Source organism: Vicugna pacos, chromosome 6 (assembly GCF_048564905.1).
Source record: "Vicugna pacos chromosome 6, VicPac4, whole genome shotgun sequence".
Classification (NCBI taxonomy): Eukaryota; Metazoa; Chordata; class Mammalia; order Artiodactyla; family Camelidae; genus Vicugna; species Vicugna pacos.
The window spans coordinates 91,465,141-91,492,660 of record NC_132992.1 but is presented as its reverse complement, the minus strand read 5'-3'; the positions used below and the strand labels follow the sequence as shown (position 1 = coordinate 91,492,660).

The 27,520-nt window shown below is 48.2% G+C and overlaps 2 protein-coding genes and 1 long non-coding RNA gene across 12 annotated transcripts in view; 2 read left to right on the top strand and 1 right to left on the bottom strand.

Moving 5' to 3' along the window:
• WDR25 (WD repeat domain 25) overlaps positions 1-22,135 on the bottom strand; it is a 129,662-nt gene extending 107,527 nt beyond the window's left edge. The window contains exons 1-2 of one of the 7 annotated variants that reach the window (XM_015243355.3): positions 22,040-22,135; positions 18,248-19,076 (exon numbers count right to left, since the gene is read on the bottom strand). In XM_015243355.3, coding sequence (XP_015098841.1) covers positions 18,248-19,036 — 789 coding nt within the window. In that variant the 5' untranslated portion in view covers positions 19,037-19,076; positions 22,040-22,135. Of the gene's footprint in view, positions 1-18,247; positions 19,135-19,706; positions 20,117-21,722; positions 21,822-22,030 lie in introns of those variants that run through there. The other 6 variants (XM_031679397.2, XM_006209058.4, XM_072963709.1 and 3 more) reach the window with 6 other exon arrangements.
• LOC140697002 (uncharacterized) lies at positions 1,219-2,791 on the top strand. Of its 2 annotated transcripts, none has more exons than XR_012073816.1 (2): positions 1,219-1,265; positions 2,395-2,791. It is a non-coding gene; the product is annotated as an uncharacterized lncRNA (long non-coding RNA). The 2 variants fall into 2 exon arrangements; XR_012073815.1 differs by lacking the exon at positions 1,219-1,265 and adding an exon at positions 1,475-1,525.
• A 31-nt stretch (positions 22,136-22,166) lies between the features above and the next one.
• Positions 22,167-27,520, top strand: part of WARS1 (tryptophanyl-tRNA synthetase 1) — a 30,617-nt gene continuing 25,263 nt past the window's right edge. Inside the window, exon 1 of one of the 3 annotated variants that reach the window (XM_015243357.3) lies at positions 22,167-22,273. The gene's annotated coding sequence lies outside the window, so the exon portion shown is untranslated. Of the gene's footprint in view, positions 22,274-22,862; positions 23,262-24,871; positions 24,940-27,520 lie in introns of those variants that run through there. The other 2 variants (XM_006209057.4, XM_072963710.1) reach the window with 2 other exon arrangements.

The following is a 27,520-nucleotide window of genomic DNA, read 5'->3' as shown; positions in this document are numbered from 1 at the left end:
ACTGTGACAAATATCGGGGAATGTGACTGTGCAGGGGAGCACAAGCTCTCGCCATCCCCCATCCCCAGCTCTGTAGCTTAAGAATGGAGTTCTCTGGGGCAGGAGCAGCGATCTTGGAACCCGCAAGTCCTCACCAAACATTTCCTGAGTGACGCAAAGTACATGAAGATTTTTTTTTAAAGCCCCAGCTCTCTTTCTCTTTCCCCCAACATCCTTGCAAAGCCATCAGTCATCCACCCCAGGAATTCAACCAGCACGTGGACCCCCACCTCCCACGTGGAACTTAAGTTACTCTGGGAAGCACCGCTGCCCTCAGTTAACGTAAGTAAATTCAGCTGAGTAATTCTCGCACGAGTTGCCACCAGGCTTCTGGGGCAACGGGAAAGTGGATTACTCAAATTTTGATGTTTCCAAGTCAAAAATGACCACCTACTGAACAGAGTTACAAGCCATGGCACCAGTCTGGCCTTTGGAAAATGAAGGGGCTCCAGAGGCCACAGGCCGGGGCTCAGCTGATTCTAGAACTCGACATTATCTGCATCATCATCGATAGAAGCATCCGGAAAGCAGAGCAGAGCTTCTGCTGGGCTTCTGTTTCCGTGGCAACAGCTTCACTGGCCTGTCACAGGGAAAGGAACGGAAGGAAACTGGTGGGGAGAGAGAGGGGAAGAAAGGGGAATGAAAAAGAGGAAAAGCTAAGGGTAAGTGGGGACAGGATGCCGTGGGAGGCGAGAGGAAGGCAGAATGGGAGAAGCACAGAAAAGGAAGGAGAAAGAGAGGATAGGAGGAGGAGGCCAGGGGTGTGAGGGAAGGAAGGGCAGGTGGAGGGAGGGACCATCACAAGCAGGGACTCCTGTCAGGGCCAATCACCTGCAGATGTGCTTCCATCTGTAGAAGGAATGTTCTAGTTTCACTCAGTAAAGTGTAACACATCTCAACTCTCAGTTACTGCCTTAAGACACACTCAGTTATCTGATAAACCCCAGGAAAGCTGTGTAAAAACGTCAGAGTGGTGAGAGGCCTAACTCCAAACTCTCACTAATGTCAACATCGGCCCAAAGGTCTGTTTGGGTTAAATCCAGAAGGAAAAAAGAAAGAAAAGAGAAGAGGCCCCAGGAGGTCTGTTATCACTAACCTGCAACCATTAGAATGGGGAATCCCTGGCACCTGATAAGCCAGCGAGCTCGCTGAGCCTCATTAACAGGCAAAATTTCCGCAGGTCTTGCTCGTGATTCAATAAGGAATCAGGTCTTGAAAACTAAAAGGTGTGCAGCCTGAGCTCGGCTGTAGGGTCCGGACAAGAGATACCAGCCAGGGGCCGTGGGGGTGCTGGGAGGTGGTTCAGCGCAGGGAGCTCAGAATAAGTGGCCAGGACAAGATTTGGTCCACTCTCCCTTTCCCCCAGGCCCCACTCCAAAAAAAAAAAAAAATACAGTTAACAAATAATAATAACAAGAACTCTAAATGCAACATGGGATCCTGGATTGAACCCTAAAACAGAAAAGGGACATTAGCAGGAAAGCTGGTAAAATCCAAATAAAGTCTATAGTTGTTAACAGAGTTACACTGATGTTAAAATCTTGGTTTTCACAAATGCACCAGGGTTATACAAGATGTACAGGAAGTTGGGATGGGTATATAGGAACTCTCTGGATGACATTTACAACTCTTCTATAAATCTAAAATTATTTTTTAAAGTTTTAAAAGAAAAATAACAGGAGCTGTTTAAAAATAAGGCTCCTATTTTTCTTTTTTTTTTAATAAGGCTTCTATTTTTCTAATGCTGATTTATCTTTTTCATATAAGACCAATGCCCTTGATAGAATTTAACTATCATAAAGTTTTACTGGAAGGCTGGCTGAAACATTACCATTAAAGCTATACTCCTGCAGCAAAAGTGAATTATTAAACTCAAAACGTGTTAGCAGTTTCCCTTCGCTTTGAAGCTGGGACATAAGGAGTGACGTGCCTCTGTGCGTCAAGGAGCAAGGGCTCTGCCTGACAGAAATAGAACAGCTTTGAAGAGCCTGCCTTTACAACCTCTTCACACTCCACACTCCTGACTTCCTGCCTCACAAGTCTTCTGACAGTCTCGCTCCCCTTGTTTTATGTGTCCAACCCACCGGCCTCGCCTGACAGCCTTGCAGTCTGCTGAGGCAGTAGGCTCCTCCACACCTTCCAGCCTTCGCACAGTCTGTTCCCTCTGCCCAAATGCTTTTCCATCTCTTGCTGCCAAACAATTTCTACCCATCCCCTAACACCCGGTGTGACTCTCCTTGAAACTGCTCCTCCCCAAGGCTATCCCTCGTGCCCCGTAGCACCTTAACCCCCACCCACCAGGGCAGTTACAGTGCTGCCCTGTAAGTACATGTCCACCTGTTTCTTTTTTCCCAGAAAGGCCAGGAGTCTTTCAAGAAGGATGAGCTATGTTCGTCTCTGTATCCCACTCCCATTCTAGCACCCAAGTCTCGCAACAAGATGCTGAATGAATGAAATACTACGAGTCCAGAATACAGGCAATTCCTTGAGAAGAGAAAACACCAGTGACAGCCTCCCATCTCCTGCTAAAGGGTCAAAAGATTCCATTTCTAAGAAGTGAAGGAAGTAAGCCCTTTTAAAAGAAGCAGATTTTGTTACAGAATGCCGGGTCCATTTCCACAGACAACATAAGCACCGCACAAGTATCCTCTTCCGACCGGGAAGCTGAAAAGCTTTTCAAAGGTTTTGGTTTCCTTGACAACAGCATTGCTGGAGACAAGCAGGGAAATAATTAAAAAGTATGTTCTCTTTGCTTCGAACTCCTTAAGTGTTTATAAGCAATAGTGAACAGGCCACACTCAGCGTGGGCAGCGTCAGTACAGACAGAGCCAAGGGCACACGGGGGCACCCCCTTCGGCAGCACCTCCTCTGAACCCCGGAGCCTGAGTGAGGACCTGAACCATCTGCCAGGGACCACATCCATCACAGGAATCACAGCCCACACGGGTCAGATTCATAACAATGGCCCTTGCCAAGTGCCAGGTCTTGGACCACATTTAGTCCTCATGACAGCCCTTTGAGCTAGGTAAGTATTCTTATCACCACTTGGCAGGAGAGAAACTGAGGTACAGAAAGGCGAGTAACAGCCCAGGCAGTCTGGCTGGGGCACACCTGCGGCCCTGCTGCACCCCAGCTCCAGCAATAGCCGTGAACATCTCAGGCTGACCTCTGCACAACTGCCCCCGCCTCCACTCTGACCCTCAGATCTCATTACAGGGCAGCCAAGGCACGTCCCTGGGAGAAAATGCCCTTCCTCTGGGCATCGCCGTCCTGCCAGCGCATGTCTGTTGGCAAGACAGGGCATCCTTTCCCGCCTTCTCTGGGTCCTCGAGAACACACAGAGCGAGCGGGGGTGCCAGCTGTAACGGTGGTCGGCTCTGAACTGGATTTGTGGGCCTCCCTCTCCTCTCGGGGTGGCTTTTCACGGTCTGTTTTGTTTTAACAGCTTTACTGTACTCATGTCTTTTATTGTAAGCCTCCTCAAATCCTTTCTGGATGTATGATTTATGAATAAATAATAAACAAATACACAAGCTGCAAGCACCAGCCCAAGCCCCTTACCTGTGAGTGTAAATGCAAACATTTCCACAGATGGGGGTAATCACTGCTTTGACTTAGCTTCCAGCTAGTCTTCAAAGTCCTTTCAAAAGCCCGGCTGCCCCCGCAGGGATGCTTCCTACACAGATTAGAGGTGGGGGATGGCGTCAAGGCGTGTGGACAAGACCACCCCCAAGCGTCTCCATGCCCCTGAGGTCCAAGGAGGCCCATGGGAGTATGGTACACTGAGCAGGTGTCATTCAGTCATCCACAAGTGTTTAAGCACCTACTGTGTGTTCAGCTCTCCCAGAAGTGGAGATACAATAAGGGAAGAAAATAAATTGCCTGCCATCATAGAACTTATGTTAGAGTTCTTTCCATTCTACAGATGAACTAGTTAAGACTCAAAAAGATTAAGGGCCTCGCCCCCATGACACACACACACGACAACCTTCTGGAGTTCCCAAGCAGGAAGGTGACACAAAACAGCCCCAGAATGCAGAAACAGAAAGAAGGGAGTTCATATACCAGCTCTGTGTGTGGGAGCTACATATACTTCAATGTTCTCCTCTGGTCCTCGGTTTTCTCATCTGTAAAATGGGCATAGAGATGCTGCTAATGATGGTACCAGCTTACATTATGGAGTGCTTGCTGTATGCCTGGTACTCTCTGAAGAGTTTTCCTGGAGTTTTCTTGTTTAATCTTCAGAAGACTGAGATCTCAGGGCACTGTTATTATCCCGCTTTACTGACGGAGAAGCTGAGGTCCCAAGAGTTATACCACTTACCCACAGTCACACAGTTAGGAAGCACAGGGGCAGAGGTTGAGACCTGCAGGGAGCCTCCTGAGCTCGGCTGACTGCCCTGTGCCCCAGCTGGGGGTAAACAAGGTGTAAAACCCCAACATGGAGCCCGACTCAGCACAGGCATAGGAAGCAGGAGCCGGCCTCATGCAACTGACTGTCCAGGCCTACAGCCCACAACAGGCCCCTCCAGGCTCCCCTCAGTGGGCCCCAGCACTGCCCAGGCCCACCCTCACTGCCCCCTCCATCCCCGCAGCGTGGCAGTCAGTACAGCACAAAGTGATCCTCCCCACCCACCTGGCTGCCCTCACCTTCTAAAGCCCAGCCCAACCTTTCCCTTCCCCAAAGCCCGACCGGCCTGCCCCACTCCCCTCTGTTCCCATCCCCAACACAGGGTCCTCAGGAGGGCCTGTCACGTTGCCATGCTCAAGTCTGCTCTGATGCCTGTCCCCCATTAGCTTTCCTGCCAGCGGGGTGTCTGGTCCCCTCTGAGCCCAGGGCCAGTAGAGAGCCAGCAGTTAATTGATGGCTGGACCAACGGATGACCAAACAAAGAAAACGGGAGAAACCAGGTCTTCTGATACCGACTCTGAGGGCTGGCTCACGCACTCGGGCACCTGGTCACCCGGTCACCCTCTGGGGCCCTCACTGCTCATACCACAGACAGACAGCCTGAAACAAGGCCAGAGCGACTCACTGGCCATGCAACAGCAAGTCCAGAAGGCCTGGCTCACACGCCAGGCTGCCCCAGAGCCTACCACCCCGACCACCAGCACGTCACACTGCTGAGCTGGGAAATAGGGGGGTCCTTCCAGAGCAGCCCAGGTTCCTGGAGAGGCCTGCGGGCGCCAATGGGTGTGCGCTGGATTGTTTGTTCAGCGAATCAAGGCGAATGGAGGCAAATTGGATTGCAAGCCTCTCGAGGACACGGAAGCCCAGGCAAATGGGGGAGGGACGGGCTACCGCGTTCTGAACACGCGGAGGCCAGGGTGGGGGCGCCGTGTTTCAGGACCAAGGTCAGGGCTCGCTGCCCGGCAGCACAGCCACCGCGGGACCTGGCCACAAGCATGTGCCACTCCAGACAGGGGCTTCGGAGTCCCTGACCCATGCACGCATTTACCTGCCTGCCCACTGGCCATGCAGGCTCCAATCTGCCCTGAACTCTTCCATCCTCAGCCGCTTTCAAAGGAATCCACCCCCCAAGTTGATCAGTTCTGAGTAGGTTCCCTGCAGTTTCCACCTTTCTTCTGACACAGGAGCAAACTGGAGTGTGTCTCATCCCCCTGCCCCACCACAGCCCTGCCAGCACCTGGGGACAGCCACATGATCCCCACTTGTCCCCTTCACCGGGCTAAGGACATGACGACAAGACTCCAAGGAATCGGTACATTTCAGATCACACTGGAATGAGAGCAGAACATGAAAAGAGACCAGGACCAAAACAAACAACTTTTCTAACCAAAGGTTACAATGAAAACGTGTTTTAATTTGTGTTTTTGTACCTTTCAAAATAACACTTCAACTAGTTCAGAGAAAGACCACTTCTGTTTATAAAAGCTCTTGAGTTTTCCCTCCAGATGCCAGGGCTTGTGTAAACACACTGTGAGCAGGGAGAGAGAAATTGCTATTGTGAAACTTTTAATGCTAGCATGTATGCGAATTAGAATTCTAAACTCAGCGGGTTAAAAATGTTCTGAAAGCAATTTTGGTGTTAGTCTAAATAATTATAGATCACATTCACTTAGATAAGGGCCTTTGCCCCCTCGGGGCTTCAAGGGAAAATTCTAGGCATGATAGTTAAGCAAAATAGTTGGTTATTACACGGGCTTTGCAGTGGCAGTGCAAATTGGTATAATCCTTTTGGAAAGCAATCTGACAGGAGATGTATCTGGACCCATGAAAATGTACAACCCTTTGACCCAGCAGTCCCACTTCTGGGAATCAATCGGAAAGAAATAATCCAACAGAAAAGGTTTCATGCATGAAGATAACCACTTCAGTATTATCTATAATAGCAAAAATTAGCAACCACCTAAGTGTCCAAGGACAGCTAAGTAAATTATAGTTAATCAACTCAATAGAGCATCATGGAACCAGTGAAAATTGACGGCCCTCCAAAGACGCAGAGGCGGCTGGTGGCGCTGCGGCGGGAGAGGGTGGGAGAGAATGTTAAGTGGGAAAAGCAGGCTGCAAAATTGTATGCACACCCTGTGAAAAACACAAGCCCATATGGACCAGAAATTGATGGGAGGGTGTTAAAAGGATAGTCATAATTTTAGTGTATGCTAGAATTGGGAGATTTTTTTCCCATCATTTTGTACTACTGTTAAATTGTCTTCACAAAGGGCAGAATGGAGGGCAGGGAGAGGGGGCAGGGGGACCAAGGGAGGCTTGGACCCTTAGGATCATGTTTGGGTCACTCAGTTTAGAAATCCAACCGAGCAGGAGGAGGCAGTGACACAGCACACGCACCGAAGCTGGGGTGTGATGCTGTTTTTAACAATACACACATGCCGCAGATGGAGTTGCGGACGTGAATAAAACCGCAGTTCTCGAACCCTTTGGTCTCTTTTACACTCTCTAAAGTTAGTGAGGACTCCAAAGAGACGCTGTTTATGTGGGTGACATCTGTCCACATTTAGCGTATTAAAAATTAAATAAGTTTCTACTGTACAGAGCAGGGAACTATATTCAATATCTTGTAGTAACCTATAACAAAAAAGAATATGAAAATGAATATATGTATGTGTATGTATGACTGAAACATTATGCTGTACACCAAAAATTGACATATTATAAACTGACTATAGTTCAATTAAAAAAATTAAAACCAAGGACATTTAAAAATATTACTAACTTCACATAAAAAATATATGTAAAAGTAACATTAATAAATCCATTACCTGTTAACATAAATAATGTATTTTTATGAAAAATAACTATATTCTCCAAGACAAAAAAAAGAGTGAGAAGGCACTGTTTACGATTTTGCCATCTCTTTAATGTCTGGCTTAATACAAGACAGCTGCGTTCTCCTCACGGCTTCTGAATTTAATCAATTGCAAGAGCACACATCCCATAGCCTCTGGAAAACTCCACGTACACTCATGAGAGGATGAGAGTGAAAAGGAAGTAACTTCTAGGTGCTATTACAAAAATAATTTTCACCCCATAGAGCCCATGAGAGGGTCTCAAGGACCCCTAGGGGTCTGCAGACACAATGAAAATCACTGCAATAAATTACAGCTTTAGAAAACCACTGCAAGAGATTACAGCATTAAAAACTGCTGCTGTTAAGAGAGGGGAAGGATTTAAAATCATACGTATAGGTGGAACACAACTATGTTGAAATTTCTTTTTTTTAGGAGTGAATGGAAATATACCAAAAAGTCTGCAGTCATTGCCTCTGGGTGGAGGGACGATAGGTGATTATTTTCTTTATGCCTTCCTGTTTTTTCCAGAGTAGATGTGTAATTTTTTTACAGTCAAAAGCAACATTTCTTTTTTGAGGAATGGTTTGGATAGCCATGGTATATCCGTGCCCTGCGGAATAAGCTGGATGGGAAGAAGGTCGTTTTAAATCATTAGTAGCCGACGTCCGGGTGGGGGAGCAGCTCGAAGCAGGGATGCTCCTTAATATGCCCATCGATCCCTGGCACCCGGCGCACATTCATCACACCGCGCACAGCCGCCCCAGACCCACAGAAAGCCGGGAAGAGACACCAAGAATTGAAACTGGCTCCAGCTAATCACTGCTAGACGAAGGTCAAATATAGGGGACTATTTATCAGATCCTGGGATGAGGGAGCACATGCTCTAAAACCAGGGGACACTTACAAAGGGAAGGGTCCCTAGGCTGTTAGGCTCTCTCTGCCAAAAATAAAATTAAATAATGAAACGCGGAAACTCAAAGTCAAAACATGCAAGGGAGGCAAGGGGGAGCGGGGGAGCAGGGGATTATGATGGGTCAATATTGTTAGTATGTAAATTGCCCGGACAAGAGAAACGCTACGACTAGACGGCTGGAGACTGATGGACAAGAACCATGATCACAACCACTTACTCAGCGTTAACGAGGTGCCAGGCCCGGTTCTAAAAGAGCTGCACATAAATGAACTCATTTGGTTCTCAAACAAGACACCACTAGATTAGCAAATGTTTTAAAAAAGTAATAATTCATAGTGCTGTCGAGGGTAAGAAAACACGATCACATTTACACATAAATGATGGTGTGTGTCTGAAACAGAAGGCTACCAAGCCACTGGAAAGAATGAAGATCTGGGCACTGAGAGGAAAAGATGTGCATGAGATGTAAGTGAAAGAACCAGCTGGAGGACAGTCCAGGGAGCGAAGTTTGCATACTAAACAGAGACTCCAGCCCTCCCTTCCAGCTCAGATGCCAGAATGCAGGCAGCCAGGCTGAGTGCACCGCGGCGGGTGGACGGTTCCTCTCTGGGAAATTGACCAAGCTAAGACAAAATAATTAGAGATGTTCACATCTGGGGGTCCTGTGATGAACACCAGCTCACCTCATCACCCTATAACAACCTCACTGTGGACAAGCCCCTACCTCCGCCCATCACTCACACAAACACACACACACACACACACACACACACACACACGCACACCCCCGCCCCACAGCCTCTGGTCAGATCAGCTTTTTCAGGTCTCCCTCCTGAATTAGAATGAGCAGCAGAAAATCTCTAACATGAAACACAGATATCAAAACAGAAAGAGAAAAGGAGCTGAGAAGAGACAGAAACATTTCAGAAAACACAGGAAAACTTTCAAAGAACTCAGAGAGCTAAGAAAAGACCTTGTAAATATGCAATAAAAAATAATATACTGTATTTTAAAAAAGGAATATTCAGAAAATAAGAAACAGCTCTCAGAATGTAAAAACAGAACAGAACACTTTTCTGAAATTATGTTACATGTCAGCAGAAAAGTTTAAGCATACGACAGCAGAAATAACAAAATCCCAAGAAAAAAGATTGAAAGATAAAGTGGAGGAAATTGCCCAGAAAAATAAAACAGAAAGGCAAAGAGACAGAAAACTAGAGAAAAAAGAGAAGAAAATTAGAAGCTCAATCCAGGGACACACAGCCCATCCAACTAATCAAGAGTCCCAGAGTCAAAGACCTTGACCTTGACCTTGACTTTGACCAGCAGCAGCCTGTGGCCCCTGTTCCCCGGGAGGGGCCGAGGGTCCCATGCCCACTCCTGCTGCTGGAAGACAGGACGGGACCAGCCCAGGACCCCGGGCAAAGCAGAGCTCCGGGCCGCCTCGGAGCCAGGTTGCAGGGCTTGTCGTCTCCTCCTCCACTTCATGCTGGGCCCCAGGGTTTTGTGGGGGGGCTGAGGCGTGCTCTTTTTAATCTTGCCAAGAAACTTCCAGAAGCTTGCCAAAAGGAAACCACGTGAAGGCAGGCTTCCAGGGCTGCCGGGCTGCCACCACTCGTCCCTCTCAAGTGCTCTGGTCCCTGTGTCCTGCTCCCCTCCCCCCGTTCGTGGGGGCCACGTTAGAGCCGCATCCCCCTGGGAAAGGCCCCAGACCGCAAAGAGCAGAAGCGAGGAGAAAAGGTCGAGAGGCTTGGGTGGCTTACCCACTCCTTCTTTTAAGGGCTAAAAATACTAGCAATTGGGAACGGAAATGACTGCCATATAATTTTTAAATGCTGGTTACAAAAATTAATTACCTACGGTATGATCAAAACCAGATGATGCACGTAGGAAAAAAGACAGGAAGGAAATGCTGCTTGCAAACTGTTCACAGTCAGTATGTCTGAGTGGAGGGTCCATGGTTACATCTTTAATTTCTGCCATTTTTATTCTTATTTTTTATTGAAGTATCATTGATTTACAATGTTAGTTTCAGACGTACAGCAAAGCAATTCAGTTATACGTACACATACATACATGTACACATTTTCAGTTTCTTTTCTGTTACTATGCCATTTTTTTAAGAGGGGAAGGACAAAGCCATCACTGGGCACTAGACAGAGGACTTCAAGAGTCTTCTGTGTCCAAGTTTTAAAAGCAGCAAGAAATAATTTACTAGACTGTCTCAGCTCCTAAGTGTGCCAATTTTGCAATCTGCATTTTTCAATTACATTAAAAGCATTTTCCCAAATTGCTCTATTCTTCCCTTAATGACGCGGGATGAGACTGGCTGAGGCTGGTTCCCTGAGAACAGAGGCTGCACCTTCACTCGGCACTGTTTTCTCCCCATCAGCGTCTGGCACTGGGCACACTGAACTGTTTAACTTAAACCAAATGAAGTTTTCAAAAAGCAGAAAACACAGCTTGGGTTCTGCCATCCTTTCCTTTCTTATTCCTCTTTCAACCCAAGGTTTTCTCCCGTAAGGCACAAGCTTACAAGTCCCTTCTGGCAAGCAAACGAGAAGTGGGAAATGTCTCATTTGTTGGCCTCAGAAACGTCGCAGCTTTCATCTGGGGGAGAGGAGTGTCAAAACTTCACTTCCCACGAGGAGAAGGTTCCAGCTCAGGATCTCACAGCTCTTCCCAGAGGATCTGAAGCCCTGCTGTCGACCAGCCTGAAGCCCTAACTCCCCACTCTGTTACAATTCAGATGATCGTGAACTTTCCCTGGAAGGAAAACGCTCAAAGGATGGGAATGGAGACGAGCAATCATGGTGTCCAGAGAGGCAAGCATCTAAACACTTCCTATACCTGACCTCACTGTGTGCCCTCGGGCAAGTGTCTTCCCCTCTCTGGACCTCTGTCAAATGCAGATGGAACCAGATGATCTCTGCGTGCATGAGCGCACGTGCACACACACATACACCCACACACCACCCATTCTTTCCTCGCCTTCACCTAATTACCCTTGATGTACTGTTAATCATTCACTCCCCAAATACCAAACGCCCACCACCACAACCCAACCCTCCTCCCCAGCTGTGCATCTCTCATTTCCCATAGATTTGCCTCGTGCTTGGAATAAATTGCCAATCATCTGCATAATGCTCCGCGACTCCTCACTCTACACATCAAATCATTTCTCAGTCTCGTTTTGTAAAATCCATCAAGAATAATTCTTTCAAAACTGAAATAAACCCTCACTTTGGCACTTTAATCCATAAATTCCTTGTCTTTGAATCTGAGACACATTACTTTCTACAAAGCACATCTAAGATACCATAATATAATCAGATACACTAACAATGATAAATCAACAGGATCCTGTAACACAAGAAAATGCAAATCCAACCACCACGGAAATCCTCTCTCCTCCTCGTGCCGCTGACCACAAGCGTTTGAAGTGGGGCAGTGCGGGGCACTGCCGGGGCAGGGGATGTGCTTGCTCTGTCATCCTTTATTCTCAGAGGCAGAGGAGCAAAGTGGGTTTTTTAGCTTTTTTTTTTTTTTGCTCAGGTTCTATAGTCTGATGGCCAGACAGCTGTCTCTACCATTTACCAGCTGTGCAGCCATGGACAAACCCCTTAACCCTCTGTACCTCAATGTCCTCGTCTTGTAAAACGGGAATAAGAACAGCCCTTTCCAGGCAAAAGAAAAAAGAAGGCAAAGAAAGCACAGGAAACCAAATGAAGAAGATACTTTGGGACGCATACACATTTCTGCTTCTGCACTTACTTTCACAGAACCGATTAAGTATAAAGAACTTTGAGTAACACTCTAACTGACTCAGTGCACATTTGGCAATACCAGTCTGTCTGGTCTCCAATACATGGATTCGTAAACTTTTTCCCTACCTGCATCATGTGCATATTAAAGTGATGTTAAAGGCAAAAAAAAAAAAAAAAACCAGCCCTTTCCTCTTACACCTGTCATGAGGACAAGACGGAGCTTTTAGGACGGTGCCTAGGAGGTGGCAGGCGCCTGGGATGGTTGGCTTTCTCCATCCTCTCATCCGTATTCACAGGTAGAGGTCACAGCCTTGGGAACAACGCACGTGAGGAGGGGCCCGAGGCCCAGCTGACCCTGGCCGGAGGAGGAGGGCACATCTCCCCTGCCCCACACTCACTCTCCTGAGTCTCTGTAGGTGTGAAATCGCTGCTACCAGCGCTGCCGGAGGCTCGGACACAGGAACGTTCTGTGACGCTGGCTCCATTCTCTTCCATCACACTTGAGGGTGATCAGTTTGGAGACACAGACCCAGCCCTCCAATAAGAACCTTCCAAGAGCATAGTGTGTGAAAGGGGAGCAGGCAAATGGCTTGGTACAGACAATTCCCAAAACTTTATAAGTTTTAAAAGTATCTATCTCGGGAACAACGACATTTAAACATTATAGACAGACTGCGAAAAGATTCACAAAACAAGAGGTATCAAGTTGGAGGATTCTGGGTGACTTGTGTTCCCTCCAGTTTTTTAAAATAAATAGTTACAGGTGCAGAGGATGTGGGAACATGTTTCTTCGGCCCCTCCTGCTGCTAGGCACTGATTACTTTTCTATAGCAATAACCCTAACAGGTAGCCATTACCTACATTTAACCAATGAGAAAAATGGAAGATCAGAGAGGCTAAGTGATTTTCCCAAAGTCACACAGCAAAGCAGCGGGTATAAAAAGGGAGCCCAGGGGTCTCAGATAACAATGGCACTGACAGAGATTTGCCCATCCAATCAGGTTCTACTCACCACACACAAAGGCTTTAGCTAAAGCCTGGGGATAAATCAAAGCCCATCTTAACTGCATTAAGACAGCCAAACAGACAACATTTACGTATAGCCATGTTCACAGCAGCACTGACCATTTTAAAATCAACAGCAGGAAACGATAAGAAACAACTGAAAATGACAAAGCAAAGTCTGGAATCTGAGACAGCCAGAGAATACGTGTGGGGAAAGTTTTTAATGAGGTAGAAAAAGGCCCCTTACAAACAGCACGAAAGGTGGGGGCGGGGAGCGCAGAACCAACACTGCACGCGCTGCGCAGCACCAGCCCGAGTCTGCAAACACAGAGGGATGCTTGCACAGGTCCGGACCAGGGGAGGTCCCCGTGTTAATGAGCTGCTGGCTCGGGGTTAAGATTGCCAGTGATTTCTGTTTTCTCCTTCATACTTCATATTTTCTGCATCTTCAGAGTCGGTCCCCAGCAGCAAGAAATATGCATATGCCTCTGGGACTTTTCTCGGTGCCCTGGCAGAGGGCTCCACACACGTGGCCGACAATCAGGGCTGTCGAGGTTTGGTCAAAGCAGGGTACAATTACACTTTTTCCTTCAAAAAAGGCCTCAAAGTCTGAATTCCACCTTTACGTGCCATGGGTAATCAAACATTCTGAGCCAAACGAGAACACAGGGAAATGAAAAGAGTATATAGGAGGGTATTCGTGCTGGGATTATAACTACGGAGAACAGATGCGTGCCACTGACAGGGGCAGGAGGGATGGCCCGGAAAGAAAACAGAGCATCGGTGCAGAATTATGAGTCATTGTTTTGTTTTACTTAATTTCTCTGGCTGTAAATTTTTCAAAACTAATATAAGCATATGTTACAGCTCACAGAACATTTAGAACATATTAAAATAAGTACCTTTCTGCCGTCATGTGCCCAACTGAAATTTGTGCATTCCAAGGCTACATTTTAAGGAGATAAAGGCACTGGCACTCCATGTTCTTTAGATTAATCAGATGGATTGTGTTGTTTTTCTCCCCATCAGAAATCATATTTCAGGAAATGCTACCTTGAATAGAGGATTCTTCCACATTCTAGAAGCTTGGGTGAGCTGCTTCTACTGTCTTACTGTGCCCCCTAATGGCAAGTAGGATTTATGCACTTTAAAGACAATCCTTTTCCAAAGGCTGGAAATAAAATCTAAAAAAATTTTTAATCTTCATTGATCATTTAACATGTACAAAACTTTGTGCCAGGTGCTATAGAGAATATAAAAATGGGTTTGGCACAGTTCCCAGGCTCAAAAAGCTTAAAATCTACAAGGTGTAGCAAATACAGTTCCCCTGCTATGCACGTAGAGCGAGATGCCACCGCATGGTAAGGAGCGCAGAAAATCTCTGGGAAGAGAAGAATGTGAGCGCACAGTAAGTGCCTACTATGTGTCAGGAACCAGGCCAGGTAATTCATAACCAATATCATTCATTTTTCATGAAAACCCAGCAAGCCATGCATAACTATCTCCACTTTACATACACAAGTTGAGGCTCAGAGAAGTTAAGTAACTTGCCTGAGATCACACTGCCAGTCAGCGGCAGAGGGAGGATTCAAATCAGAGTCCTGTGACCCCAGCCTCCAAGCTCTTCCCTCCTTCCTGATCTGGTGCAGGGCAAGAAGGCACTCTGGCAGACTTAAACCAAAAGACAAGCAGAAAGGCACCCTCAAAAGGGAGCACAGGAGGAGGGTGTAGCTCAGTGGCAGAGCGCATGCTTAGCATGCACAAGGCCATGGGTTCTATCCCCAGTACCTCCACTAAGAAATAATAATAATGAAGAAATGAATAAATAAATCTAATTACCTCCCTCCCCTCAAAACAAAACAAAACAAAAAGAGAGCATGGGGAGGGGGGGTGCCCTATCGCATCCACCTCTTCCAGCTCATTCCCCACAGCAGCCACCATCTGCTCTCCACGCAGGGCTGGGCTGCAGACGCCAGGACTCCCACCTGCGCCTACGGCCCTGTCCCCACTCCAGACTCAGCAGCCGCACAATGCCTCCCACGTGCCCCTCCATCTCACACCAGATCTCGCGAGGACCCCACACCGCCCACCTTCTGACACCAGGGAGGGGAAAGAACACCATCCTCCCAGGGCTGCCAGCTGCCCACCAGGCTACACACACACCCTAGCGCCTAGCACTCCCACGGCCCCAGCCGGGACTCCCTTCCCCAGGGCCCCCACCCAGCCCCCAGCCAGTCCCCATCCCTCTTCCCACCCTGCCCCTCCAGCCCTGCCACATGGCCTTCACTCTGAAAAGCTGCTCAAAATCAATTTGCCAAATAACTGTCACTGAAAACTGTCAAACATCTTAAAACAGAGAGGACCCTGCCCTGACTGTTTGCATCTGTGGCTTATTAAAGCCCTGATTTTCAAGACAGCACAGCAAGAAAATGGTCAGGAGATGCAGGCAGCAGCCATGCTCTGCCCCTGGGGCCCCCTGCAGTGCCACCCATACAGCCTCGCCATGAGAGCCAGACAGTGCAGTGGACAGGGCTCCCTGGAGGCTGCCAGGCCAGGCAAGAGACCAGTGTCCATGCCATTGCCTACAGCACACACCGGCCTCCTTGCGATGGAACAGGTGCTCACAGAACTGCCCGGTCAGGGCAGCCTCACAGCAAAGGGCCCTGGACCCAGGTCGCAGTGAATTGCCCCAAGCAGGGCTTTCCTGTAACAGTCCCTCTGCCAGAACAACCTTCCCAAGCTGGGCCAACTGCGCCCTCTTCTGGTCACCGGCTGTCACAGTTGCTGGCTGCTCCCAGGTCACCTCCTGGGGCCTTGCCAAACACAACGCCCCAAATCAATGGCTTCACACAGATGCTCCCTGTTCCAAAACTACCATGGGATGCCTCTGCTTAGGAATTCTAAACTTCCTGGGCAAAACAAGAGAACCTCCCTGAGGGCCAGGTCCAGACCAGTCCCCACAGGGATCCAAGCCTGCCCTCACCATCCGGAGATATGACCCTGATGATCGGTGGCAGCAGACATCCACCAGGGCACACCTGCCGCCACCAATCCCTCCACCCAGCTCTGCCCACAGCCACCCAGCTTGTCCATCAAGACCCCAGTAAGCCTGCCCTGCCCTCCAGCCTGTGCTGCCCATGCCTGCCCACTTGGCCCCTCCCTCCGGACTCCTGGAAAGGGGCTGCCAACGCCCTTCAGATGGCCCACCTGTAACCACGCTGCCTTCCCCCAAACTCTGCCACACCCTGTGCCCAGCATCAGACTGGGTACTTCAGACTCGTAGTGCCTGGGCATTTGTCCCACCTGAGAAGCCCCAGCCACGGGTCTCATAAGCTTGTTTTATCTAGGAGAAAAGAGATTCAGAGAGGTTAAGTCCCTTGCCAAAGATCACAAAGCTGTTGGGGATGGAGCCGGTCCTCGAGCCCAGATCATTCTAACTCCAGCTCACATCCAGGCCAGCCACATACTGCCCACCGGAAACCCTCCAGCCAGGCTCCTCACCAAAGGGACAGGCCCTCACAAGGCCCCCCCAGGGGCGCAGACTCTCAGGAGGGAGGACTGAGAAGCCCCAGGGCTGTGAGATGGATCTGAGGATATCATAACACACAGCAGGAATGCCAGGAGCCCCCAACCTGGTGGGCAAAGTACCAAAGCCCTGCATGTAAACCCCAGAGCTCCAGACTGCAGACAGAGCATGACACTGTCCCCACATAACTCCACCAGCCTCGCAGACAGGAACACGGACAAGTCATCTCAGGACTCAAATATGCCACCTCAAGTGACACTCCTTGATGGAGCGCATTTAAAAGACTCTACTGTACTTGGACTTCCCTTCTTAGCTTCAGAGAATGCTACCTATGAAAAAAGCTCAAAACAAAAGTTGCAAACACAACATCCTGGGCACCCACTGGTTCTAGAACTCTGAGGAAAATAAAGGCGGAAGCCGAAGTTTATTGACCACCTATGGGATTCCTAGCTCTGTGCCAGGAGCCTTGTAAGCGGGGTCCTCCCATGATCACGCGACACAGCTACAACTGTGTCCTTTATGGGTAAGACACCAGACTGGGAGTAGGGGCAGCCCGGGCAGCCGACCAGTGAGTCCGCAGCAAAGCTGGATTCGAAGCCACATCCCTCCAACTCCAAAGCCATTTTCATTCCAGAAAGCTTTTGTTCAGCTCATGTGCATCTGGCACCTACTCTGTATTGTGCCCTGCTAGGGGCCAGAGAGTAAGGAGGGAGACAGGGGACAAGTAGGACACGCCTGTTACATTACGTCCTCGTGTATATGGGCATCGCTTACGACAAGTCTGCCTCACTTCAGGAGCTTTTAAAACAAATTATAACAAAAAAAGAGTTTCTGGGGTGGGGGGTGGGTACAGCTCAGTGGTAGAGCACATGCCTAGCATGCATGAGGTCCTGGGTTCAAATTCCAGTACTGCCATTAAAGAAAAAAAAGAGTATCTGCACAAACTGGAAGTGCCCAGCAGGGCATCCAAAGCCCGCCCTGGTCCGACCCTGCCCGCCTCCCCAGCCTCGGGCCCCTCACAGCCTCCCAGACTTACAGCCAAAATGCCCTTGCACCCTGCCTCACCCCCACCTCTTCACCAAGTGAAACCTCCCTCCTGGAAGCCTTCACCAAGGCTTCTCAGGCTGGGCTGCTGTCCCTCCCGCTGGGTTCCTGGACCACTCGGTTATCTCTCTGGGGTCCTGTTCTCACAGCCCCGACCCAGGCTCATGAGTGCCTCTCCACTTGTCCATGGCCCCTACCACACTGTGCCGGCCTGGAAGCCAAGGTCGGGTCTCTCTACCTTTATACCCCCTGCATCCAGCTCAGCACCCGACAGAGGTACCGCCACGTGACACTCAACCTCAGTGGAGCTCACAAGGATGTCTCCAAGTTCCTGGAGCTGCTTTCCTCCCCCCTGCTCCTTCTTCCCAGTGACCTCATCCTCCCAGGGCTTCAGTGTGTCTGGGGGTCCTTCAAACCCCCCCCCTACTACGAAGGATAAGGACAAGCATCCTCTGGTGGCCTGGGCAAGGCAGCCTCGGGGGAATGGGGCAGAATGGACCAATGATCCAGGGTGGACCACTGAGGACCCTCTCCTGAAAGCACCAAAGAAAAACGAGAGAAATTCCCCAGAAGACATGCTCAGCCGGTAACCAGGCTCTGCCTCTCTGTTTTGAAGAACAAAACATCCCAGCAGTTCATTCCTAAGAGCATCTGAAAAGAGCCATTTCACACAAGTCTTACCTTGAAGGTTTTATCCATAGAAGCTGAGAGAAGCACGTGGCTCTGAGAAAGGACTGGACACCACTGAACGCTGTTGACAGGGCCCCGGTGGCCTCTCAGGTGGAAGAGCACGTTCCTGGGAATCTTGGTTTCCTTATACGGACTGTCCAAATACGGCTGAATAAACTCGGACACTCGGGGCGCCACACAGAGCGGGGTTGGGGCCGGGGCCCGCCCTGCAGAGGGACCCTGTGCCTCCGTGTCTTTACTCTTGCCTGTTTCTGTGCTGAGTGCTTGCAACTGTCTTAGTCTTTTCGGGGTGTAGGGAATGACACAGTCCTCACACCTCTTCCTCTGAAGAGAGCTGCCATTTTTACCTGGGGTTTCAGATTTGGTCCTGGCACAGAAAGATGGCTCAGGGGGCTCGTAAGTTCCCCAGGTGAGTTTCACCTGCTTGAAGTGGGCAGCTGCCAGGGGCACATGGCCAGCTGGAGCACGGGTGGTCCACAGGGAAGGACGAGGAGGCTCGCTGGTGGAGAAGGTGACTTCAGGCTCTGTCCGGGGCCACCGTAGCCTCTGGTTGGGGCAAGATCCCGGATCACTTCTCCAGAGTCGGACCAGTGGGAGATGACGGCTGGCTGGGTCTTCTCGAGAACCAGGCTTTGCGGGCAGGGATCCTGAGGCCACGTTCTGCCCAGGAGGTCTGACCACATCAGAGGTGTCTTTCCTCTGGCCAGCCGGATTGAAACTTCCCGCAGGTTCAGGCTCAGCCTCAGAGTCTGAGTCATCATAAGCCACCAACGAGGCCATTGAAGATACCGTTTCTTGCTGTCTTTCAAGAGCAAACTACCTAAAGCCAGACAAAGTCAAGTGTCAGAAGATGTGCATGGAAGAATGTTTACCACCACCTGCAGTTAAAAGAAAACATGCCACAGACCTAATTCAAGACCAAACAGCCCATAAGAATAAACACATTAAAAATGAGGGCTTGAAAAAAAAAAGAATCCATCAACGAATATGAGTGTCCTTTTCTCCACATTCTTTTCAGCATTGAATATAAATAAAAATCTTTTTAATTTGTATTAAAAAATGAGGGCTTGTCTATGCACCAGGTATAATTAGTTAGAAGGTGTAATTTTTTAAAATGAAGACGATGAAATATCTGGGAATACATTTAACAAAAAAATGAAAAGCAAGCAAGACCTACATAAAGACAACTAAAACTGTACTGAAAGACATAAAAGAGGACCTGACTCAATGGAGACACAGTGGCTGGACAGAAAGACTCATGGTTTGAAAGAGGTCTTCCAGAAGGTCAACTTGAGCGGTGTCTATTACCAATTTAAACACATATAGTTTTTACTGCAACAACTCCACTTTAGAGCTCTGTCCTACACAAATACTAGCATATATTTGCAAAGATAGTTGTACAAAGAGAGCCTGCAGCACCGTTTATCGGCAACAAATGAGGAGAACTTACACTCGTCAACGTGGATGAGGTTAGGTCTGAAAATACTGATATGGAAAGACGTCCGGGATCCACCAAGTGTTAAAAGCACACCACCCTCACCTTCATCCTCCCCTTGTGCTCCAGTCTTTCTTTCTATCCTCTCTGCCTAGAATGCTCTTCCTCAGATATCCCAACTTGACGATAAGCCAGTCAGAGACAGACCCATCACACAAAGCCGAGGTGCCTGAGGCATCGGTCCACTAATTCCGAGGGTGTGATCCAAATCCACCAGTTTCACCCCAAACACAAACACAAAGACAGTGAATTTCCCCTTTCTAAAAGACTCTCCCTAGAATTCTGAACCACCACAGATGATAAATTATAGCCAACTAGTGTCTGCACAGAAGTATCTCCTCCTGGAATAAATGCTGTGCGGTTAACACAAAGCAAGTACAGTCAAGAGGAAAACAAGGATGCAGGACACGTCCAGGACAGCAGAGGGCGTGTTGGAGCAGCACTGAAAGCGCAGGCAACAGGCAACTTCAGAGATAGCCTGTGTGCCCTACCTTAATATACCACCCTGAGCTCCTCTTCCCACCTGTGAGGTCAGGTGAGCACCTCTGGGTCCTTAGTTACTCCATTCCAAACACCCTATCACCCACGTCCTCCCCTGGAATCAACCATCCCACTCCTTCCATACCATTTGCCTGAAGGGCTCCGCTCCCAAACAAGTTATATCATTACCCAAAAAATGTCTGCGGTCTGCCTCCTCCGAAAATACCACCCCCATCTGCAGCCCATCCAGACAGGTGAGACTTTCCACACACAGAGCCATTGTCTAAATAAAATTTCCATAATGAGCCAGCCCACCTCAAATGGAACTAATATAATATAATGAATTAATTATAAACTAATGGAACTGAGCACTGCAAAGGAATTGGCTTTTCTTTTCTCTAAATACTTACTCTGGTGCTGGGGCCCATTCTGGCCAGACATCTCACCTGTCTTAACTCCTATGCAGAGCACTCCCACCACGGCATCCCATTCCATCCTGCCAAAGGGAACCCAACAGGTTCCCTCTACCAAGACATGACACCTGTCCTCTGCCACTAGGATGGATTCCTACCCACCAAGTTAGCTGCTAACAGACAGTTGTCGACTCAGAGGAGATGCCGATGGCCAGAATTAAAGATAAGGTCTATGGCAGAAGATCAGGGAGTAGTGCAGTTGCCTAACAAGGCAAGGCAGCGGAGACTGAAAGAATGCCGGAGGGTGGATGATAGGGCTCCCTGTCTGCTTCATGTACATTTCATTCAGTCATTCAACAAACACTGATGGAGCGTGGGCTACTCACCAAGCCCCACACTAAGCACCAAGGACACCGCAGCAAACAAGGCAGCTGACGATGCCCTGTGCTCACCCTGCTCACATGCTGGTGGGGACAGACAGGCCACAACCAAGTGAAACAGAAGATGTCTGGTGGTGAGAAATCCAAAGGAGAAAACTAAAACAGAAAAGAAAAGTAGATGCAATGGTGGGCTTGGAGTTGCAGTTTCATACCACAGGCCAAGGGAGGCCTAGCAGAGGTGGTGAGAAGCACTGAAGGTTGAATCAACAAAACTATTCAAATGGGGTGAGAGAGGAGGCAAAGACGACTTAAGGAAAACAGGCAAAAACGGAGAAGACGGGGAACTACCAGGAACAACATAAATTTTAGGAGAAAAATGTTTGCTGCCTTTTACGTTTCTAAGGCAAAATGGAAAAACAAAAAGAAAAAATTGTCATGGAAAGAGGGCAGGGATTAAACTAAGAAGAGGAACAACTACAAAGAAAAGTCAAGTCGTTGGAGAAATGAGACTATGAAAGGGGAGAGTGGCACTGGCAGTCACCAGCATGTCGGTTCCACTAGAGCAGGACTTTTTGTGTTTTGTTCACTGATCTCTAGCATCTAGAAGTATTTGTGAAATGCAACCTGGTGGGAAGGGGCACAGAGAAAGCAAAAGGAATAGGATATTCTCATTCACCAAACATTTCCTGATTACCTACTCTGTGCCAAGCCTTATGTTAGGTCTCATGGACAGAGATTAAACACAAAACACGGGTCCTGCGCCGGAAGCCACAGACTGATGAAGGCAACAAACAAGATACGACCAGAGATAGGTTTTGGAGAATGAGTAAGAGTTAGCCGGACGGTCAAGAATGAGAGGCCAGAATCGTCCAAAGCACTGCGCGTTCGTAAGGAACCAGGAATGCAGGACAGGCGAGCGGCGGTGAAAGGCCTGCGCGGAAGGGTATGGAGCGCTTCGGCCGCTGCCAGGTCCCACTCCCCTCCTGCCCCCCGGCCCGCCGCTCACCACACGCACCGGAAGCGCTCAGTCCTTCCAGACGCAATCCGTTCCGCACTCCGCAGCCCAGTCGCGTTCCGCCTGCTCCGAGGCCGCCAACCAATCAGCGGAGGCTCCCGTCCGTGCCCCCGCGAGATCAGCCAATGATGGCGCAGCCGGGCCGGAAGTTGTTCTGGCCGGACGGCGTTTCCACGGACGCCCAGGAAGCCACCCGTGGCTGAGCCGGCAGCGCTGACGGGCCCGGCTGGGCGGGTAAGTGAGGGGATGAAGGAGGGAGGGAGGCCGAGGCGGCGCCTGATGACCTGGTCCTCCCGGAGCCGCCTGCACGCCAGGGCCCGGAGTATCCTACTCATAGCCCGGCTAGCTGTCCGTCGGGTTCTGGCACCACGAGGGGCGCGGAGGCTGCCACGGCGCCCTTCGCCCCCTTCCTCCTGGCGCCGCCGACCCGGCCTGTCGCCCACTCCCGCCAGCACCGACCCTTCATCGTCTCCCACCTCTTCCCTTTTCCCAAAGGGAGAGACCCGCACTTTTAACGAGTGCCGGCCATGTGACAGGGGCTTTGTCTGTCGTATCGCACTTAGCCCCCTCCGCGGTAAAGTTGGGAGGCTTCTTTATGCCCGTTTCACAACTGAGGAAACGGAGGATGAAGCGGAGAGGTAATGTGACTTGCGCAAGGTCGTGAAACAAGAGAACGCCCAAGCTCGGATTGATATCCAGGCTCGACTCAGAACTCATGATCCTTCCACTGCACCGCTCCATCTCCGTGAACAAAAGTAGCGGGGGAATTTTCCCTCCTCCCATGACTACACACAAACACGGTTATTCATACTGATGCTAAGAGTAGGGAGCAGGAAGAGGGCGGGGAGGTTGTAAGGAGGCCAACGTGTGCTATGGGGTGGCTGATGCAATGACCAGCTAATGGCTTGATTCTCGAGAGGGTTTCACCGGTCTCCACCCGCACTCTCCGCAACCCACCCCTGATTGGACAGTCTCATCAAAGAGATTGGTCAAGAGGCTCTAGCGTTTCTGAGAAACTGGGTGATTTGTAAGAAACTCCTACATGCAAGTAGTGAAAGATGAGATAAACAGGGGGGGAAAAAAGAGAAGAGCCTTTCCTAAAAAGGCAACTGAAGGAAAGAGGAGACTATTAAAGAAGAGCTCTGGCTGCACAGGGCAGTCTCAGCTACTCAACTGCCCAGCGTGACCAGTGGCCACCCCTGCAGTGTCTCCTACAACTTGGGTATGTATTGCCATCTTTGCGAGACTTAGAGTTTAGTACTTTTAACCAGCCTTTCACCAAAGTGCTGGAAACATTGGCTGAGAAGGTGAGGGTTAATCTTTCTTAGGATCAGGGTGTTACGCGTTTTATTTCATCTCATTGACTCAAAGTTAAGGCGATTCACAGCTTCTGTAGGGAATAGAGCTACTGGAAGAGCGGTTGCCTATTTGAATTTGTAGCTAGGCCTTGAGCACTTTCCGGTTGGCTGTCATGTTTTTCTCTACTGAGATCTCCTTAAATAGTCGACATCAATCCACAGTATCTCATTATGATAAGTTTCTTATGCCTGGCTTCATATAAATAAATGTCTTTGTCTTTTTTTTTTTTTTACTTTTTTGAGTGGAGGTAATTAGGTTTATTTTTTTCTTTAATGGGGGTACTGGGGACTGAAGCCAGGACCTTGTGCATGCTAGGCATGTACTCTACAACTGAGCTACACCCTCCCCACTCTTTGCCTTATAAGATAATGTTCATTTTATTATTTAGAGGGGAAAGTAACCTTTCCTCTTAACGTTTAAAAAAGAAAAAGTGAACTTAATCTGTTCCAAGGTTTGAAGTGTTAAAGAACTCCTTGTCCGAAAGAAATCATTTTCTTTTCCCCCCGAAAACTGGACAGTCCGAGGCCATTGTCTTCCATACCCTGGGACCAGGATGTAGAGGGTGGTATCTCACCTCCTGGTGGGATTCCAGGCATCCGGAACTCCTGGGTCACCCGCTCTTCTCTGCTGCCCCAGAATTGACTGTTGTGATGTGCCACCTTTCCCCCAAGTTGCAGCATCAGTGTATTCTGATCTTATCTGTGAGATGATTTCAGGTTGGCCCAAGTAATTTTTGTGTTGTTCTGTTAAATTATTCTATAATTCTTCCCATTCCTCATCTCAAAACTGTTCCCAGTTTCTTCGGGTGCCTGTTGTGCTCCTCAAGAGCAATGGAACCTATCCAAATGAGCACAAGATTTGAGTTGTTTCAAAAGAGAACCTAAGAGTTCGTTTTTAAGAGACTTTCAGCTTTCTCTTTAACGGCATGCCGATCTGCTGTGGAGTGTGCAGTTTTACTCTTTACACTCCCACTGCTTTTCTTAGAGGAGATAATAGGTTACTTCACAGATCATAGCTTCATTTCTTTCTTTTAGATTGTAGTATTAGTTAAATAGATAAAGCAATTTTCCTTGACAAAGATTCAAAGCCCTATTTGCAGTTTATGCAGTAAACACTTAAGACGGTGGTCCTTAGCCTTTTGGCATCTCAGATCCCTTTGAGAATGTTACAAAACCTGGGTAGCTGTGCTTAGAACCGCAAATACACCAACGTGCACACAGACTGTCAATGTAATTTTAGAGGTTCTGAACTCTGAAGTTAAATTCTAAAAAGTTAGTTAACAAAGAAGTAAAGGAGGACGTTGACTAGATGGGAGAAAGAAGGAGAAGATGTGCACTTAAATGGGGTAAATGGGTGGATGCCTGGAATGAGAGACATGAGAGTTCCATTCTTTGTCTCTGATCACTCCTGAAGTATTTACTCACTCAAGAGGTTGCATCATGCACACACACACACAAGATTTACAGCATAGGTGATACCCACACAGGGAGTGTGTGCCTCGGGACCGTGAGAGCTGGGAGACCTCACCTGCTATTTCCTTGGTGAGATTTCATTCCTGTGTGCCCCTTCTTACCTAAATAGGATTCTGATCTTTAAAGATACCTGTTTTTCCTACAGCATGGACCCTAAATGCAGGCTCAGTCCTTATAGCTGATCCTCTAAGGGTATTTGCTCCATTGCAGGGGGAGACTGGTTGTCCACGGCTCACCAGTCATTCTACCTGGCACTTCTAGGAATTCTTAAGGAAAATTTTAAGCTATAGTTGATTTTGGTCCTACTCACAGACTTCAGGAACTTACTGCTACCACCTGTTGCCTTCCATGCAGAACACATTTTTGGAAGGACAAGGGTGAACAAAAGAGAATTCCAAAAAGTGACCAGAATTATGGGCAGATGTTAACAATGGGTAAGGAAACTGGACTGGGCATGTGAGATCAACCTGGCTCTTCCCAAATCTCAGAGGGCTCAGTGCAGTGTCAGGATGTTTTAAGAGGCCGTGTAAAGTCCAAATGGGGGAAATCTATCTTAAACTGGACTGTGCACTTGCAAAGATATAACAAGAGAATATAAACCAGAGGGGGAAATTGAACTGTGATTTATGAGATTCGTTCATCCAGTAAATGTTGATAAGCTACTCTGTACCAGGTACTAAAAGCACATAAAAGAGTAAAACGTGGTGCTTGCTTTCACTGTGTGCTGAAGAAGGCATAACTAAATGCAGTGTGAGTGCTCTAATAAAGTCACTAACAAATGCTCGGGATCACTGAGGACAAAGCAGCCAACTTGACCTCATACAATCAGGAGTCAGGAGAGGCTGCAAAGAGGAGCTGAGGTTTGAATTAGGAAGACAGTGGGCAGTGTGCAGGCCGAAGAGGGGGTAGGACATTCCAGGTACAGGGAGCAGCTGGAACTTGAGAGAGCTCATGATTGAGGGGACTTTGGCATCAGATCCTGGCTTGACTACTCTGGTTTTGGAACCTCAGAGGGTTGTTCTGACTTCCCTGAGCCATCAGCCTCTCATCTGCAAATGCAGAGCATACACTGTACCACCCAGCTTTGAAAGTGGGGAGAACTCGGGATCATGTGTAAAGCATCAGGACACGATGTTGGATCCTTTGTGGCTAGAAGTAATTTTCATCACTTTGATTATTATTTGATATGGGCGGGCCTGAGTTTTTCTCCCCCTCTTACCCACCCAGTGCAGGTCAGAAGGTTCTTCCTCATTCCTTCTCCCTTTTATGGGCCTCTCTAAACTGTGAACTTTGTTTCCTAACTCATATTTCTCACTACACTTCCCGTTTCTGGAAATTGAGGTGCTGCTCAGCACAGAAGGGAAAAAAAACTGGCTGCTGTCCCTTCATGGTTCCATTGACTTATATATAAAGATTAGTTTAGGGGAGGAGGGTATAGCTCACTGGTAAAACATATGCTTAGCATGCAAGAGGCCCTGGGTTCAATCCCCAGGACCTCCTCTAAAACTAAATAGATAAATAAATAAACCTTATTATGTCCCACCCCACCCTCATAAATAAATAAATAAATAAATAAATAAGTAAGTAAGTAAGTAAGTAAGTAAATAAGTAAGTAAATAATATCCTCTACAAAACGGGGGTGGTTATAGCTCACTGGTAGAGCGCACGTTTAGCATGTACAAGGTCGTGGGTTCAGTCCCAGTACCTCCATCAACAACAAAAGATCGGTTTAGTTAAAATTTACATGTTTTAAACAAATATTTAACAAATGAAGAAATAAAAATAGAATACCCCCTTAAAAGTGTATGTTTTGTTAATAGAGTTGCTAGAAAAAAAATTTTAAAATGATTAAAGAAACAAAATGGTCATTCATTAAACCTCTGCCGTGGAGCTGATTCTCCACCTGCATTATCACAGTTAATCCAGGACCAGTCCTACAAGTTGTGTTATTATTGTTACTCCCATTTTACAGTTGAGGGACTGAGGCTCGGTACCGTGTAGGATAATGTTTGAGAGTATAGCTTTAGGGTCAAACTGCTTGAGTTTGTATCCCATCTCTGCCACTTGCTGTATTATCTTGGACAAGTTTTTTAACCTCTCTATGCCTCAGTTTACTCATCTATAAAATGGAGATAACATATCTGTCTCATAGGATTTCTATAAGGCTGAGATGAGTTTATATGTATAAGGTGTTTAGGAAAATACCAGATACATATGTGCTGGAAGTTAGTTGTTGTCGCCTAGCCTCGTTGTCATGGTCATCATCCTCGTTCAAGGAGTAGCAGCGAGTCATACATGGAGCTGGAGTTCAGCCGCGATCTGGAGCCCTAACACATAATACTTGTATTGGTTTATATCTTGCTCTACAGTTTAAAAAATGCTACCATGCCGTTTTTCTTATTTCTTCTCACAATAGCCCTTGAGGTGGGTGAAGTTCCTGATGGTGTCGCTTTACAGCTGAGGACGCTGACCTTCAAGAAAGGGCAGTAACCTACCCAAGAGGGACTGAGTATGGCTAGCCTCTGCCCCAAAGCAGCATCAGGTGGCCTGCCCCTTGCCCCACCTCTTTTCAAGGACAGTAGTAAATAATGACTAATAAAGGTGCAGGTACACCGTCTTCAAAGGTTTGCAGTTAAATAAGGCAGCGTGT